Source organism: Cucurbita pepo, chromosome 5, assembly GCF_057944985.1.
Source record: "Cucurbita pepo subsp. pepo isolate OVF chromosome 5, ASM5794498v1, whole genome shotgun sequence".
NCBI classification, from domain to species: domain Eukaryota; kingdom Viridiplantae; phylum Streptophyta; class Magnoliopsida; order Cucurbitales; family Cucurbitaceae; genus Cucurbita; species Cucurbita pepo.
The window spans coordinates 15,880,457-15,897,342 of NC_141802.1; the positions used below are offsets into that span (position 1 = coordinate 15,880,457).

Here is a 16,886-nt window from a genome sequence, read left to right on the forward strand (position 1 = left end):
CCAAATGCATGTTATCGTCATCTTAAAGTGGAGAAGTGAAAACGTGCAAATTATAAATTCATACATTTTTAGAGAAATAATTAAGTTTTGTGTGGGATACTTCATACATAAATAACTCGAGTTTGTAAAACAGACTAAAAGGTTTACGTTTAAGTAATTAACTGAATTAATGCGTGGTGATCTCTCCTTATCACGACCCTTTCCCTTACCTTTTTTTTTTTTAAAACAAAACTTTGTATTAAAAATTCTCATTATGTAATTCTCTATTAGGGTTAGATATGCATACATACACAATAAAAATATCACTAATCTAACTCCCATGCTCACAGAGGAGCAATTACCCGGTCGAAATCACAAAACACTAGAATCATTTTTATGCATATGGAGAGATAACGGTTACAAGTTCATATGACTAAGGGGTAATACAGTTATTGTGCACACAGATAGGAGATTTCCTCCAAAGTCTTATCATAGAGTGCAGTGCAATTTGTACCCACAAATAGGTAATTATTACCATTCTCATTCACATGGATAGGTATCTTCACGCTAATATATTTCTAATGCACATAAATAGGTAATTACTATAATTTTCATACACACATATGAATAATTATACGAAGATTCGATACATACAAAATATTCATAATATTTCATAATATCATTTTCAAATATGCACAAACATAACAACAATTCATAAAATAGTCATATGTCCATTTTATGTAACGTTTGGAAACATTAAAAACGGTAATCGTAAAACAACAAATTGTCTTGGAATCTAATCTAAGTGAAACAATAAGCTACATCATTTCCATACGACATTTCCATAATTATTTTCTTGTATTATTTTTTATATATGACATTTATGCAAAACCAAATACAAAAATTCTATTAAAAAATGTTATATTAGATCCTTATCTATTTTTTTAATTATCATTTTTAGTTGTTGCTAAAAAAAAACCATTTTAATTTAAAGAAAATTAATTTATTGAATAGAAATTCTTTCTAATAAATTAAAAAACGGTGGGTTGTCGGGCATTTATTCATTAAACAAATTTTAGTAAAATGAACATCGCAAGAAAACAAAGCGCCGTTGCCGGGGATCGAACCCGGGTCACCCGCGTGACAGGCGGGAATACTTACCACTATACTACAACGACCAATTTATTATTCTTTTAAAATAAAATTTTAAATAGTTTTGTTATTTCTAAATTAGAACTATGGATTAGGTTGAACACCGACAAAATTATATCATTCACCCATCTTTTTTCTTAAATTTATTTTGGCAATGAGAATGAAATTTTCTAGATAACTATTTTATTTTTTAATTTTCTAAGTATTTATTTTCTGTCCTATAGTTTTCATTTTTTTTTAAAGAAAGTTTTTAGTTTTTAAAACCTAACTTAATGCACCTAATAAAATTAGACCATAAAAACAATAAGACTCGAGATGAAAATATTGATTCTAAACTTAAATTTTCAAAGCTAAATGCTTATGAAGCGAGGACGTTTGTGGGACCCACTACAAATTTGAGAATGCTTTTTGTGAAACAGTAATGTCGTTTCTCTCCTATGAATATTCATCAAATTTTAGTTTGGTTGGGTTGATTACTCGAGCAACTGTTTCACAACCCAACTTTATATTTTTGGGTTGGATTTGGTTGTCAAATTATTTTTTAATTATTTAAAAAAATCATACTTATCCGCCCATTAAATATCAAACATTTACGGTTAACAATGCATCACTCATAGAACATTAAATATTTTTAATTTTTCTAAAAATAGGAGAGAGTTAAATTGTAACTCTATTTTTAGGTTGGTCAAGTTGACCCGACAAAAAAAAAAAAAAAACGTCTTAACTAGTAAATCAAATTCAACCTTCCATTTCTAAAAATTTAACCTAATAAAAAAAAAAAAAAAACTTAACCAGACTCGTATGACCTAATATGTTATTATAGGGTTCGGCAACTCGGCCCAGATGAAAACTGCAACCTAGACCGTGGCCTAGGTTGGGTCTGCATTTCAGCGTCTGTTTCTTCTACGAGGTTCTCCTCTTCTAACCGTCCTACATTTCTGGTGCAGAGGAAAATAAGGCTTTGGTTCTTTCCTCCGAACCAGAAATCAAGCATGGTCCCTTCGATGCTGTTTCGTGCTTCTACTTGCCTTCTTTTTCTCGCCCTGTTCTTCGCTTTAGCATACTCCATTCCTGACCCTCAACAGCTTCGTCTTGGTGCGTTTATTTTCCACTTCTTGCGTTTCTTTTTCATGCCGATTGCACTAGATTTTCAGCTTCTTTTTTTTTTTTTTTTTTTTTTTTTTGTTTCTTTACTTGTTTAGGATTGTTATACTTTCAATGTGTTCTTTTGTGCTCTCTACTTTGGCTTTGGCAGTGTTCGAGTATACTTGCATTTTTCTGCCCTCCCCCTCTAGAACAGGGCGTTTATAGATTTTGTTTTTGGGAATGCTATGGGTTGGTGCACGGGAAAAGTTTCTTTGGAAATGAATTGCTCAATGACACATTCTATGATAGAAATTCAAAATTTAAACTTCTTGGTTGAGGAAGATGTCCTCTTGGTTTATGCTTCAACAATTACATGGTACCCATGGATTCAAGATTATTGGTGCATATGTACTCAATTATTGGGAAGATAGGTTCTTCATCTCTTAATTTAATTTCATGAAAATTGGGAAAGAAGAGTTTCCATTACCATTATCTAGTCATCTTGTTCAGATAAATTTCATTGCCCCTTCTGTTACCTTCTTTGATAGAAGTTATAACTTCTTGAAAAGCTTTGAAATTTCGATTTCGTGAGTGTAAGAAAAATATTTTATGGTCCATTCATTCCTTGATGGCATATATTGCTTACTCATGTTCCTGGTCTCTTCAGTTGTCTCTGAATCCACAACTCTGCAACTATCTCGTGGCTTGCCTGTGCAAAATTCTCCAGGTTCCAAACCTGGAACTGTGGTGGTTTGTGAAAGAGTATACATCCAAGGATTATTGAGGATTAAAAATCTGTGGAAGCTTGCCCACACGGTAAAAGTGAAGCTTTCCATGATAAATTCAAGTGCTCGGATACCGAATGTAGAGGTTTGTTTTCACAGGTGAGTGCATTATAATTTTTTTTTTTTTATAATACCGAGTATTGAGGTTTGTTCGCCAGGTTCGTTTTCGGGGGCAAGCCTACAAAAATTTTGATTTTCATATGAGTGAAGAACACAAATATACTCTATACTAGATCTGATTAACCTTCTAAATACCATGGCTTTGCAGGAACATGTCACTTGGTATAGGGATGTGTCCACAAAGTCAGTGGGAGAAAGTTGCCAAGGGTTCTTGGGCTCAATCCATGTCGCCGTTTGACCACAAGCTTATAGATATCAGAACTTCTGGGTTATCCTTGGAAAGTTTTGAGGTATCTATTGAAGAAGGTATGTGCATCTATACTGTGAATTGCAAAAGAAAAACAAAGTGGGAGAAATTTGATATCAACCTTATCTGCTTGTGGAAGAAGATTGACTCTAAGCCTCCCCCTCCCTATTGCAGAATTCTTTATGTACCGCATAATTTTTTTAATCCTGGGCTTGGTGTTGATGAGTTCGGCCTCCATTCTTGGCAAGTCATTGGTATTCTATTATGGAAGTGCTATGACAATTGGAGTTCTCCTTGTAGTGTTAATGATCCTTTTTCAGGTAATTAGGTCGTATCTTCTATCTTAACTTAAATGTATATATCATACTTCTTTCGATGTTATTATGTTTCTTATTGAATAAAAGATGGATATGTAATATTTACTACTTTGGATCTTGTAAAAGTGTTCTGTTTCTGGTAACTTGGAAGTTGGTGCTGGCTTTAGGATATTGTTGTGACTTTGAGCATGCCGTTTCTACTTTCGTAGTTGTTGATCTTGGTGACAATATCATGATATTATTCTCTTCATGGATTTCAATATTGACTTTCCAATTATCTTTATTAGGTCTTAGCAGTTTGAGTCACTGGTTCAAATTATATGAGGGGAAAAGAGAAAATTTAAGTACAGAGATAAGTTCATGTCCACAACCCGAGCTATAGACTATATATGTAGTTCAAGCTACGAATTCAAATCACCCAGGCCCATAGCCGACTCATGTGAAGCATCCATTTCCCAAAGGACTTTTAACCAAAGTTCTCCGGTTAATGCCCCGTTCACATATCTATGTACTCCTATTAATCCTTTCATGGTTGAATGTCCCCCACATTTTGCTCATTGTGTTGACATCCCCCCTCGAGCATAAGCACTCCCCTAAAAAACCAACAAATGGATACTCTCTCCTTAAAAACGTCTGCCTCTGTTTTGAACTCCATATAATCTTGGTAAATGATCTCTCTACCTTTATGATTTTTAGATTTTTGCAACAAAACAATATTAGGATTATCTCCTTCATAATCTTTATGATTTTTATCCATAAAGCCCTAGAAACCTAGTTGCATCTTCTTAAATGCATAAAAACTGGCCTCCCTCATCTCCACTTGAGAATCTTTTCATGATATACATTTGAGGAAAGGTTATTCAACTCCCTGAAGCCTTTTAAGTTCATCATTGAAGCCTTCTTCCTCACCCTTGGGCCGACCTGTATTGTTCATGGTTTTTGTCTTAAACCTGTAATTTGGCTTACCTCCCTTTTTGGGTACAGATAATGAATGGCCGTTTGTAAGGGCTGTGGCTGTTTAATAGGTAAATGATATAGAACGGAAACTGTGAACTTGGATTCGTGGTTCATCCCCATTCTGTTTATTTCTCTAATCTCTTTTTCCAATGAGATTGTCTATTGCTTGAAAGATATATGGAAATGTGACTATAGCTATATGGAAATGTGACTATAGCTTGATCGCGTTGTGTTCAATAATGTAATAATACTTTTTTCTTGCCTGGTTACTGACAGGGAATGAAGCTTCTTCCTACCGGTCGGAAGAGCTCACTTGCAATTTTTCTATATGCATCTGCAGTGGGTATCAACCTTTTGTCAGTCTCACATATCTTCTTTCTGTGATCATAGAAGTACTGAATGTACAACTTACAATCCATCTTTCCACAGGTTGGTCTGGGATCTTTTTTCCTCCGTTACATACCTGGATTATTGCATCAAATACTTTTGGAAATGGGTATAAGTGAGGACATGTATAATCCTGTACGTAACTTATCTTTCATCCTTCTTGATAATTTACCTCACTATTTCAGTCATGAATAAATTTACAGAAGTGTTGACTTTTTATCTTATTCTCTTTTGATGCGTTGGCACCTCATAATCGTGTTGGTTGGAAAAAACTTCATGTATGTGTGTATTGGCTAAAATTTACCTAAATGCTCGCAGTGACTACATACGACCAATTCAAGGTCCCTTACAGACTGGACCATGACATTACAACTATTGTTTAAACACGAATATCTATCAATTCATTGATATACCTTTATTTAGCCATTGGTCGCTCTGAATCATATCAAGTTAGACACAGACCACACATCCTTACTGCAAAACATTTCGCGTGCATTTTTTTAATTGAAGTAATCTTTCAAAAAATAATCCAACTGGAAAACCTTAACAATAATGTGTTCCACTCTGCTCTTCTTGCAGCCTTCTAGGACATATATATGTGTATCTTGTACATCATGTTACTTTTATCATTTTTCCACTTGGTTTATAACCATAGTGGTATTCTTTCTTATAAGTTCATTGAAATGCATTAGTTACCGGGGAACTAAATGCTTCTTAAATTATTGATTACAGGTAGCTACATTTCTACTGGCTTTTATTTTTCTGATTGGAGCATGGTTGGGCTTTTGGGTAGTCCACAAATTTGTCCTTGATGAAGATGGATCAATTGATACTAGCACATCGCTTTTCGTCACATGGTGCATACGGATTCTGGCTGCTCTTCTGATTCTTCAGGTTTTCTCATTGTCATTACTACCTCCATTGTTGGAAATTATTTATGCATTTGTACTTTTTTGTTAATTGGATTTAAAGATGATCACCCAACACGACAATGTGCGAAAATGGAAAATTTAAAGATATTTTATATCTGATGTTGCCTCAAGGACGGGAGGATTTGGAATACATTAGCTATTATATATGTTCTTTTTCTTTCCCTGATAAGAGAGTCTATAACAAGTGAGTCTAATCCAAGTATCTTGAAACTTATGTCTGTGCTTAATATGTATCATATTTTCAAACAATTTTCTATTGATAAATTTAAATTACTTTCAGTGTTCTTTGGATCCATTGCTGGCAACAGGAGTTTTAATATGTGGAATAATGGCTTCATCAATACTGAGGAGAACTTTTAAGTTCAGATTTCTTCGTCGGCAGTACAAGTTTGTATTCTATCCAAATCTAGAGTACTTTAGTATCATTCATCCACTTTCCTTTTTTCACTACGGATCACATTATTTATTAGAATGATATACAAGCTCAAATAGCATTTCTTTTTGTTATTAACAATCATTTCTCTTATTTCAATCGGGTAAGCAAATTGAACTTCTCCAATTCAGAATGTGAGTTATGAACTTATTTAACTACGCAATTCATGGAACTGTTATACTGTGGAAATATCTGTTCTTCTAATCCAAAATATATAGAAAGTGACAGCAACTCTACAAATCAGGCATATGTTTCATGTATTTCAAATAATGTACGATATTGCGGGTTGTTTTTGTTCAGGAATTTGTTCAAATCGCCAAAGAGAAAACTCAAGAGATCTCATATCTTTGATAAGCCACGTTTTGATGATTCTGATGATGAACTCGCCATGAAGTCTCCCCTGAGTTATGAAGACCCCGGGTTCTATCGATCTCAAGACAGAAACTTTGCCCTTCAGTCCTGCAGTCTTTCTGAACGTGGTATGTTAAATGTCTCTAGTAACCCTTCTGAACTAATAAAAGACATTCTAGAATAAAACAGTTTGTTTATGATACCTGATATTGAAATAATGCTACAATGCCCCATCAGTCAGGCAGCAATCTTTTGCCATCTTTCTTGTTCTGGTTTTATTTTATTAACGAACCTTTCTTCTGTCTGATGCAGATGAATATCCTTCGACATTCCATTCCACACCTGGACGGAGAGAATTTTCTAAGGATGAGTGGAAAAGGTTCACAAAGGACTCAACCGAAAAAGCTTTGGAAGGACTAGTTTCTTCGCCAGATTTCGGCAGGTGGCTCGTTGACAATGCAGATAGAATCAACATAACTCCCCAAAGCAGTAGAAGAGCTGAGAAAGGTCGAAAGTGGCTCCCTTGGTTGTGATTGGTCAAGGTCAAACGCAATGGTAGATTAGGTATGTAAAACATACTGCCTGCATAGTTATCATGACTTTTCTGGGAAGCAGTAGGATGTGTTTAGACAAATTGATCACACCCCCTAACTTGTATTTCCTTGTCTGTTAGATCATTATTCATCACCTAGGTTCAGGGTATCTAAGAGACTTGTATGTTCCCGTAGGTTTGCATACATTTAGCCATTGAATGGGAAGCATGTGTGGTGTAACTTTATAGCCTTTTGGGGCTGCACCTAACTTCAATTCAGTAATTACTGCACCCATGATTTTCATGGAGTGGTTGTCACTGTATCACTTCGAAATGTAATGTAACTTTATAGCCTTTTGGGGCTGATTGACTTCAATTCAATTGTTATTGTACCATGCTTTTGACGGAGGATTATTATTTCATGTTTGTAACATTAAGATGTAGAGCTCAAGGGGAAGGAGCTTAGCTGCAAATTGCTCAAGATGGTCATATACTAACTTGGTAGGTTGATGAGTCCAATAGTTAGCCTCTGTTCCTTGTGTCTTTGGATGATTGTAATTCAATTCAGGCGCTTATCTTCGTTTGAGCAATGTGACAGTAAATGATTAGAATGTGAAATGAAGGGTCGTCTGAATAGTTACCATCTTGGTGGGTTGAAAAAGCATTTTTGCCTTTGCTAGATAAATTTGTTTGAGGGAGAAAATATATAGTCGACAAAAGAAGAACCCGAACACCAATATGGTGCTTGTCGCATAAGCTTCAAAGTTTAAGTTAGCTCGGAGAATTTTGAGTATAGTAGAAGTTTTAAGAATGAGGAATAACTTACTTTCTATAGGTCGAAGATTTATACTCAAATAATCTCGTTAAGATTTTCTTGTTCACTTTGCAGATTAGGTTATTTACAAATCAGATCGGATTGAACATGGACTCCACGAGTTGGGCATATGCCCATCCGAGAGAGGGAGTGAAATTGGGCTTTGACCCAATTTATTTACTCTCTGTTAGGTGGTTTTATCCTTCTGTGTTGACCTGAATTCGTCTTGCCTCGAGCCTTTTCTTGTAAATTTAGCTATGGTAAAATTGAAGATAAGGAAAATGAACGGACAGAGAAGATCATGGGTTAGGGGCATGTGAGATGTATGCTTCTCAAGCTAAAATATTAGCGAAGGGAGTGGGAATTCGACTTTTGGTCCAATTCCTCTATTCTCTTAGACATATCAAAGGATGGGTTGCTTCTCGGCCTGAAATCGCTTTATTTCCATTTGAGTTCGATTATCATTGTGCCCGTAAGTTCAACAAAGGTGATGAAGGTCGGGTGCATGCTAAATGATATCCCTTTGATGATGAGAATGGACCTCGACCTTGATCTCTTGTCGAGGTCTAAGTGAGCAATTGGGTCTTGGCATGATCGAATGGTTGGTCTTAGCTCTTGTTAGAACTTTTGGTATTATTTGTATGAAAAATCTTACTCTTCTTATTGTGTTGGTCACGATCTGATTGGCATTGGATTTCTTAGATGGGTTGTGGAGCTAGTTGGCCTCGTTCTTTATTATTTTGTCTGGTTTCCTTTTTCAAGCTTTCTTAAAGCTAAAATAGTCTAATCATCTATTGGTCAATCTCTTCCTACTAGTATTTGTGGACTTCGACAAACAAACACTAACTTGTGACATTTGATTTTTTGTTTGTTGTGTTTGACCTATGTCGTCCCTCCTTTAGATGGAGTTGAAGTGCACTCATCACGAGACAAAAAACCTCCACGAATAGTGGGGTCAGCCTTGACCAAGGGATGGTTGACCTTGACTTGGTTTCATCCTTTGCCTTTTCCTTCACTACTTATTTGTTTTTAGGATGTCTCCTTCCATTAAGGTGACCTCATTATTGAAGAGAAGATAACATAAACATGGAATGTTCAGTCTTTCACTTGGTCCTTCCTCTATCACGTGTAAGTTTCACGAGCCAACTTTTTATTTCTCACAAATGCCGCTAACTTTTATTACTAAAATCCATTAAAAAATACATCTGATTTTCATGTAACAATAAGTTAATTTTGTGTTCGAGATTCAAATACTATTAAAAAACACGAATAATTTTAATAGGGAAAAGATAATGCATTATATGGAAATCATTAATATTGGGAGGGCAACTTAAAAGGTATAGAGCATCATAGTTTGGGAGAAGTGATGAAAACACGTAGAGCATAGAATAGGAATATATTTTGATGGAAATTTCCCTCAATCCAAGAAATCTATAACCCAAATTCCAATTCCTTTCATCTCCAACACCATTCAATTTCTATATATTCTATTCCCACTCTTTTCCCTCAACAATTTAACCATTCTTCTCGATTTCTCCTCTTCAAATTGAATCAAATTCCTCGCCGGAATCCTCCCCCATTATCATGAGCTACTACGACCACCAACAGCCGCCGGTTGGGGCTCCGCCGCCACAAGGTTAGCCTGACACACCGCCGTTTGTTCAATTATTAATGGGTCCTCTGTTTCAGAGGTTTTGATTCATTGATTGATTCATTAATTCTTGTAGGCTTCCCTCCCAAGGACGCTTACCCTCCCCCTGGGTACCCCGTTCAGGGCTACCCTACGGCTCAAGGGTACCCCCCTCCTCCGCCGCCCCCGGTGTATGCCCCACAGTACGCTCCGACTACTCAGCAGCCTCCTCCCAAGGACAAAACTGGTTGCCTTGAAGGATGGTCAGTCACTTCCTCTGTTCTTGTAATCCAATGGAATTTCTTTAATTCCTCTAATTAACTACTAATTCTCTGTCTTTACATACTTAACTTCAGAGATTAATTACTAGCAAAATTAATAATTTAAAATGTGATTAACAGAAGAATTTTATCCAATATATAATAAAATAAATGTATTATATGATTGTTTTGCAGTTTAGCAGCACTTTGCTGTTGCTGTCTCTTGGATGCTTGCTTCTGATAAAGATGGATGGATGGATGATCTTAAGCACTCAACTTATTATTCTAATTTCATTGCATTGTAATATCACCATCATCTAATCTTCCTTTAATGAAAAATCTTTTTATCACAATCATATTCCGAGAAATGAATACAAAATAGTATTCGTACGGAATTCAAAATACGGATTAATAAGTCACGATGATAAATATATTATTATCCTGTAAAAATATGTAATCTAAATTATATAGAATTGTCTAGAAATTTAGCTCTAAACTCAAGCTGCGACCGGCGAGGTAGACACAAAGAGATTGCATGAGAACGTTTGGGAGTTGTTCATGTTGATCGAGTCAGGTCGAGTCGAGTCGGGTCAGATATAAACCCACAGCTCAAAGCCTATAACCCCAAAACCCAAAAACCATAACCAATAAGCACCCACAACCTAAGCCCAAGCCCAGCAACCAATCCAACCCGGTCCAGTAACCACCCCAAGCAATATAGCTCACCAACCCAGTTCAGCGTGCAGCTTACAGCTCGGCTTAGTTCAGCGTGAGTATCAACTCGGGCTGGCTTGGTCAATGGTTAACTTCCCACACAATAGGATGCTCCACGGTCAACGAGCAACAGTTTTAAGTCAAATAGGTCCGTTTGACTCAAATTTTCATCATGTTTTCGATTTTGAGGTTAGTTTTCCCTAATTCTTCCTAATTTTACCTAAATTTCATTTAAGTATGCTGATTTATAGTATTTTGATTTATAATTCTTAGGAGTAGTTCTAAGTTAGTTATTTGAAATTGACTTTTATGAAACTTTCTAGAACATTTTGTATATATTTAATCTTGTGACGATTGTTTATCTGTGTGCATGAGAATTGCGGTAATTGTCTGTCTATGTGAATGAGAATTACATAGGGCATGAAACAATTACCCATCTGTGTGCATGAAAATTATTTTGGATATTATGTTAGGGCCTTTGAGTAAATTACCTATCAGTGTACATAGGACTGATACCACTTCTCCGTAATATGACGTTGAGCAATCACTAATCTGTCTGCATAGAAATTGTACCAGTTTTACCATTTTACTTGTGACAATGGTTCATGTGTATGCATGGAGTAAAATCAACTTTATACAATTTACTAGCCACTTGATTCATTGTTGTTTAGTGTAATTGTATGCATATTTAATTTGGAGGGGGCCGTGTTCTATATATATTTGAGTTCCTACGTAAATAATAATTATGAAAATCAATCCAATTGATTGATAGAAAGTTTTTATTATCAATTCGAGCATAATTTAACTTATTTAGATATATTTTTTTCGATCCATCCCATTTTAAATGTTGAATCTATAAAAGGTTAAATAAATACAAAAAAAACTATTTATAATTTTTAAGAATCTTAAGTATATATGTTAAGATAGAATTGTATATCATGGGCGAATATTGTCGTGTTCGATGATAAGTATGAAATATGTGATTTAACTATTGAAGTTTTGAAAGGCATCTAATTGTTGAAACAATATAGAAAATAAGAGATTGAAAGGAATAACAAAAAATTATTTCTTTTTCAATTAAAGGAAAACCCACATGCTCAATGTATCTACACATACATTTAACTTCTCTAATACGCAATCTTCACACTTTTTAAGCTTTTTTTTTTTCTTTCCAGAAGCCTAAAAAAAAAAAAAAAAAAAAAAACATATTAACATAACTTGCACATGAAAATTATCGAACGTCAACTTATTAAATTCTAGAAAACATTAATTCAATCGTTCTAAAAAAGTCAAGTCCTATTGTTTTTCTTATATTATATTCACATTAACATAATTTAACGTGAACCTAGTAGATACCACAAAACATAACAAGCTATGAACAAATGACTTGAGAATTTGACAAACTCGAATCAATCAAATCCAAACAAACAAAACGTTGAATTGAATCGTACCCGTCTTTACTGGGTTGAATTTTTTTTAGAATAGAAAATTGGTTTTGGTTTGTATGAAATAGAAAATTGGTGTTGGTTTGTAAAGTTGACCTTTTTTTAGTCAAATCAATTTTAGTTTTAAAATTATTTAATGAATATTAAAAATTATATTTTAGAATAAACATAAACTTTTAAATACATTTTATTTAATAGGATTTAATAAGTTGATTTATATTAAAAAAAATTATAATTATTAGAAAAAGAGGATAGATATAGGTGCGGTCATACATTACGTAAACACGCATCTGACAATGGATAAAAAGGAATAAAGTTTTGACTTTTGGTCAAACATAAGCACGTGCGATGCATGATTTAATCTCTTTTTGGGGAGTTGTCGGCTGGTCAAACTCGTGCCACAGACAAAACACACCGCCGACGGCTATTTTTTTTTTCTTTAAAAAAGATAAAATAAATAGCCTTCTAAACAACACCATACGAAGCTTCTTACAAAATTCTTTATATATATATATATATATATGTAAATAAAACACATGCACCAAACACGCAATTCCCAATTTTAATACAAGCTTTCACCTCAACTTATCCATGGAACCTCACTCTTACTCCTCTTCTTCTTCTTCCTTTTCCTTTTACTACTCCGACCCCGACAAGGCGTCGTCGAGGTCCCCGAAGAAGGCAGTTGCGCCTCCGCCTCCGATGCCTCCGAGGGTTTACAAGGTGGAGCCCATCGAGTTTCGAGATGTCGTTCAGAAGCTAACTTCACCTCCTGAGTATCTAGATCCTCGTCTTAAAGCCATGCCGGCTCCACGCCCAAATCTCTCCAATCCGCCGCCGTGCTCTTCCGGCCGATGAAAGATATTAGCACAATAAAACTATTGTTGTTAATATATTTTTTATGATTTCTTTTTTAATTTTAAGTTATAATAAGAAATTTAGTGTTTTTTTTTTTTTATATTTATATATTTGAAAAGGGAGAGAAATTAAAATGAGATAAATATATTATAATAATACTGAATTGTGCTTATGTTTTGTTTGTGACTGCTCATGTTTGTAAAGTATTTGAATGGAATAATTAATGTTCTTATTGATTATAGTTAGTTCAACTACTTACATATATGTATTTTTGGATTAAGTACGTGAGAGGGTCCCGAAAAAATAAATAATTTTTTTAAAAAAAAAACAGCGTCGTAGATTGATTGTGATTTACATTTTTTTTAGTATGATTATGTACCTATGTGAGCACGGTTAGAGATTTGTGTTAGTTTATTCAACCCTTGACCCATGACTCACTTGGTTGGTATTTTAATAATTATGATATAAAATGATATGATTATTGACTATGCAAGTGTGGTTTAGTGATTTGGTAGCTTATCATTAATAGTAAGTCATCGAGATGGAGCCCACATAGTGCTTTTGGTGAATTGTGATATGATATGATGTGATTATGCGGGGTAGTTAGGGATTTACTAGCTTATCCTCAATTGTGAGCGGTTAAGACAAGCTCACAGAGTAATTTAATAATTTGTGCTATGAGGTGATATGATTCTTCAATCACATGGAGACGGTTAGGGATTTGCTAGCTTATCCTTAACTGTGAACGATCAAAATGGCGTCCACGTAGCAACTAATGATAAAGATGATTGAATAGAGAAATTATACCCTAGATGTCAAGCACACAAATGATTTGTATGGATAGTAAAAGAGCTAACTATATTATCCTATGACTCTGAGAAACCCTAATAAGATAGATGAGCTTCAGAGAGGTCGACCGTTAGGACCCATGAATGGAATGAACTAGATTATAAGGAATGGTTAGCTCTAAGGAGTTAGATGATAAGAAACTATGAGCTCGTCGATATGACCTAGATACTATAGGGGTCGAGAGCATGTACGAGTTGTAAAGCTATAGGAGTCGAGATAGATCTTATGCTATCTTTTATATAAATCTTTGTCGAATTACATTAAAGTCAAAAATAGATTCAATTGAGATTATAAAAAAAAAGGGTGATTATAATAAACATTCTTGATAAATGGGGATTTGACAAACTTAGGGATGTTTGATTCCATTGGATGTGAATGCAGATGAATGGTATGTTATTAAAGATGTACAACTGGGACATTAAGCTGTTGTGGGCACAGATCAGGCAATCTGAAGGTGTCCACACGTTATTGGGAGGCAACCAAATGGATATACTAAGGTATCTCAAGACATCGACACTTATCTTTTTCAGGTTAAAGTTGTATATAATTCATCTGCCCCTCTTTGCACGTTGGACGTAGGCTATGCTTTAACCACTTAATTTCGATTTTGAGATGTCCATTTAACCTGTGGGCCAACTGGAGCTCCTTCAGTAGTATCCTCTAATGTACCATGTGTCCAAAATAGGCGACGACGAATCCCTATATGCTAAGCAGACGTTCACTAGTTTAGATGAATTTACGTCATAATCGTTCCTACATATCAGACATCATGTCCAAATTGATGGGTTAATTTTTTTCATTTACATATAATTCATAACTCGTTTAAATCAATGCAACTTTATTGATCCAAAGATTCATATCACACCCCACAAATACAATACCATATGGCTATTGCTCTCGCGGTTAAGCTTCATTGTTTGAAGGTCATTAACCAAAGAGACCAAGTTCATATGAGACGAACCACCACAACTCACAGCTCTCTTTGCTGCCTCTCCCATGTCTCTAGCCCTCCTCCTCATCTCCACTGCCTCACCGCTTGTACCCATCAACAAAGCCACAGCCTTTCCAATATCTTCCCTCGTAACCATCTCTTGTGATCTGTGTTCTCCCAAATTCCACCACTTTCTGGATCCAACTCCGACCCCAATCTTCAGCACATCAATCAACAACTTCTCGTTGTAAAATTGCTCGGCAGACATTGGTCATGTGAGAAGGGAACGAGTGCCAAGTAGGTTTAGCCCCAAAGGAGGTGGACAAGAGGCGGTGTCCGAGTAGGATACTGGGCCCTAAAGAGGGTAGATTACGGGGTCTCATATCGATTGTAGAAGGGAAAGAATTCCAGCGAGAACACTAGGCCCAAAAAGGGGTGAATTTAGAGATCTCATATCGATCGGAGAGAAAACTAAAGCATTCTTTATAAAAGTGTGAGAACCTCCCCCTAACACGTTTTAAAAACTTTGAAGAGAAGCTTAAAAGAAAAAGTTTAAAGAGGACCATATCGATTAGTAGTAGACGGGAGGGGTTATATGTTAACAGGATTAAATTGGTTGTAAGTTAAAAGTAGTGTTTATTAGTGGAGATCACCTTATTGAAGTGTTGTTCATACGGATTTTCCAATTCATAAAAGCTGTTCATCAACATTCCATAACATCGTTTCTCTGATTCCTTACAGCCACCAAGAAACTGTGAGAATTCATCGGGGTTGGTGATCCAACTTGGCAACTCAGACCTCCTCATCTCTAAAGAATCTGGCAACCCGTGGGATTCCAAGCTCCGCGGCAACCTCTGTCGTCCAAGGGTAAAAGGTGTCGGCAATGATGCAACCACCACCTCGTGTCTACCCCTTCGAGGAACAGCCTTTTCACTGCCACATCGCCCGGTGTCTGGCTTTAATACCATTTGTAACAGCTCAAGCTTACCGCTAGTAGATATTGTTCTCTTTAGACTTTCTCTTTCGGACTTCTCCTCAAAGTCTTTAAAACACTTCTAGGGAAAGGTTTCTACACCCTTGTAAAGGGTGTTTCGTTCTCCTCCCCAACCAATGTGGGATATCACAATTCACCCCCTTCATGGCTCAACGTCATCGCTGACACTCGTTCCTTTCTCCAATCGATGTGGGACCACCAAATCCACCCCCTTCGGAACCCAGCATCCTTACTGACACACCGCCTCGTGTCTACCCTTTCGGGGAACAGCCTTCTCGCTGGCACATCATCGGTGTCTGGCTCTAATATCATTTGTAATGGCACAAGCCTACCACTATTAGATATTGTCCTCTTTGAAGTTTCTCTTTCAGCTTCACCTCGAGGTTTTTAAAAAAATGTCTTTTAGGAAAAAGTTTCCACATCCTTATAAAAGATATTTTGTTCTCCTCTCCAATCAACGTAGATATCACATTCAAAATATTATAAGTAGGACAAATAGTACAACCTCTAGGGCAGGCCATGGAATTGTGTGGATGCGGATATGGCAGCCTGACATGGAGTGGCGGTGGATTTTTCTGTGGAAGAGGGTGGCGTTGGCGACGGTGGTGACGATGGTGACAGCAACGCTGAGCTTGGCGAAGAGATGGGCGACGTCGACCATGGGGATCAGATGGCCATGGCTGACAAAAGGAAGGAAAATAACGTTGAGTTGATGATTTTCAGGGAGCATGATGATGAGGAAGAAGAGATGGTTAATGAAGTGATTGAAGAACTTAGTTGTTGTTAATTGGAGACATACATAAATAAAAACTAGGATTTTAGAGATTAAAATATGAACAAAATGTTTTGTCGGAGCACAGCAGGCATTGGTCGGACATAACTATATATAAATAAATAATTAATTAATTAAATAAGCTCTTAACCTATCTGTGTTTTATTTACTCATACTTTAAAATCTACTGTTTCAGAAAATTGTATCGGCTCTTCAAAACTATTATGAATAAAATGATTTTATGAGAGTTTATTTATGCATGCTATCGAGTGTCATATGTGACGAAAAAAATAAGGGTTGTCTTAAATGATTTATTATGCTACAATGAAAATAGGGATAGG

The 16,886-nt window shown here is 35.8% G+C and overlaps 2 protein-coding genes, 1 non-coding gene and 1 pseudogene across 5 annotated transcripts; 2 read left to right on the forward strand and 2 right to left on the reverse strand.

Moving 5' to 3' along the window:
* Positions 1-1,085: 1,085 nt before the first annotated feature.
* TRNAD-GUC (transfer RNA aspartic acid (anticodon GUC)) lies at positions 1,086-1,157 on the reverse strand. The gene has a single exon. It is a non-coding gene; the product is annotated as a tRNA-Asp (tRNA).
* Positions 1,158-1,983: 826 nt separating this feature from the next.
* On the forward strand, positions 1,984-8,751 carry LOC111794944 (uncharacterized). Of its 3 annotated transcripts, XR_015421173.1 has the most exons (12): positions 1,984-2,226; positions 2,885-3,101; positions 3,271-3,428; positions 3,544-3,689; positions 4,920-4,982; positions 5,073-5,165; positions 5,763-5,924; positions 6,243-6,349; positions 6,696-6,874; positions 7,059-7,310; positions 7,717-7,779; positions 8,168-8,751. XR_015421173.1 is itself a non-coding variant. In XM_087124174.1 (11 exons), the coding sequence occupies exons 1-10, from the start codon at positions 2,124-2,126 to the stop codon at positions 7,277-7,279; spliced, it is 1,449 nt and encodes a 482-aa protein (XP_086980300.1). In that variant the 5' UTR covers positions 1,984-2,123; the 3' UTR covers positions 7,280-7,310; positions 8,168-8,751. The 3 variants fall into 3 exon arrangements, 2 of the variants coding, with proteins under 2 accessions (XP_086980300.1, XP_086980298.1); XM_087124174.1 differs by lacking the exon at positions 7,717-7,779; XM_087124172.1 differs by lacking the exons at positions 7,717-7,779; positions 8,168-8,751 and having other exon boundaries at positions 7,059-7,654.
* Positions 8,752-9,569: 818 nt separating this feature from the next.
* LOC111795669 (uncharacterized) lies at positions 9,570-10,335 on the forward strand. Its single transcript, XM_023678217.2, has 3 exons — positions 9,570-9,728; positions 9,820-9,985; positions 10,178-10,335. The coding sequence occupies exons 1-3, from the start codon at positions 9,677-9,679 to the stop codon at positions 10,221-10,223; spliced, it is 264 nt and encodes an 87-aa protein (XP_023533985.1). The 5' UTR covers positions 9,570-9,676; the 3' UTR covers positions 10,224-10,335.
* Positions 10,336-14,702: 4,367 nt separating this feature from the next.
* LOC111795100 (soyasapogenol B glucuronide galactosyltransferase-like) lies at positions 14,703-16,503 on the reverse strand (annotated as a pseudogene).
* Between the last annotated feature and the right edge of the window lie 383 nt (positions 16,504-16,886).

What these genes read in the sequence shown, in the direction of transcription:
- LOC111794944 (XM_087124174.1), top strand. Translation starts at nt 2,124, where the DNA reads ATGGTCCCTTCGATGCTGTTTCGTGCTTCTACTTGCCTTCTTTTTCTC. An exon ending in TTTTTCTATATGCATCTGCA is followed by an intron (nt 4,983 to 5,072) that starts GTGGGTATCAAC and finishes ATCTTTCCACAG; the next exon opens with GTTGGTCTGGGATCTTTTTT. An exon ending in TTTCTTCGTCGGCAGTACAA is followed by an intron (nt 6,350 to 6,695) that starts GTTTGTATTCTA and finishes GTTTTTGTTCAG; the next exon opens with GAATTTGTTCAAATCGCCAA.
- LOC111795669 (XM_023678217.2), top strand. Translation starts at nt 9,677, where the DNA reads ATGAGCTACTACGACCACCAACAGCCGCCGGTTGGGGCTCCGCCGCCA. An exon ending in TGGGGCTCCGCCGCCACAAG is followed by an intron (nt 9,729 to 9,819) that starts GTTAGCCTGACA and finishes TAATTCTTGTAG; the next exon opens with GCTTCCCTCCCAAGGACGCT. An exon ending in ACTGGTTGCCTTGAAGGATG is followed by an intron (nt 9,986 to 10,177) that starts GTCAGTCACTTC and finishes ATTGTTTTGCAG; the next exon opens with TTTAGCAGCACTTTGCTGTT.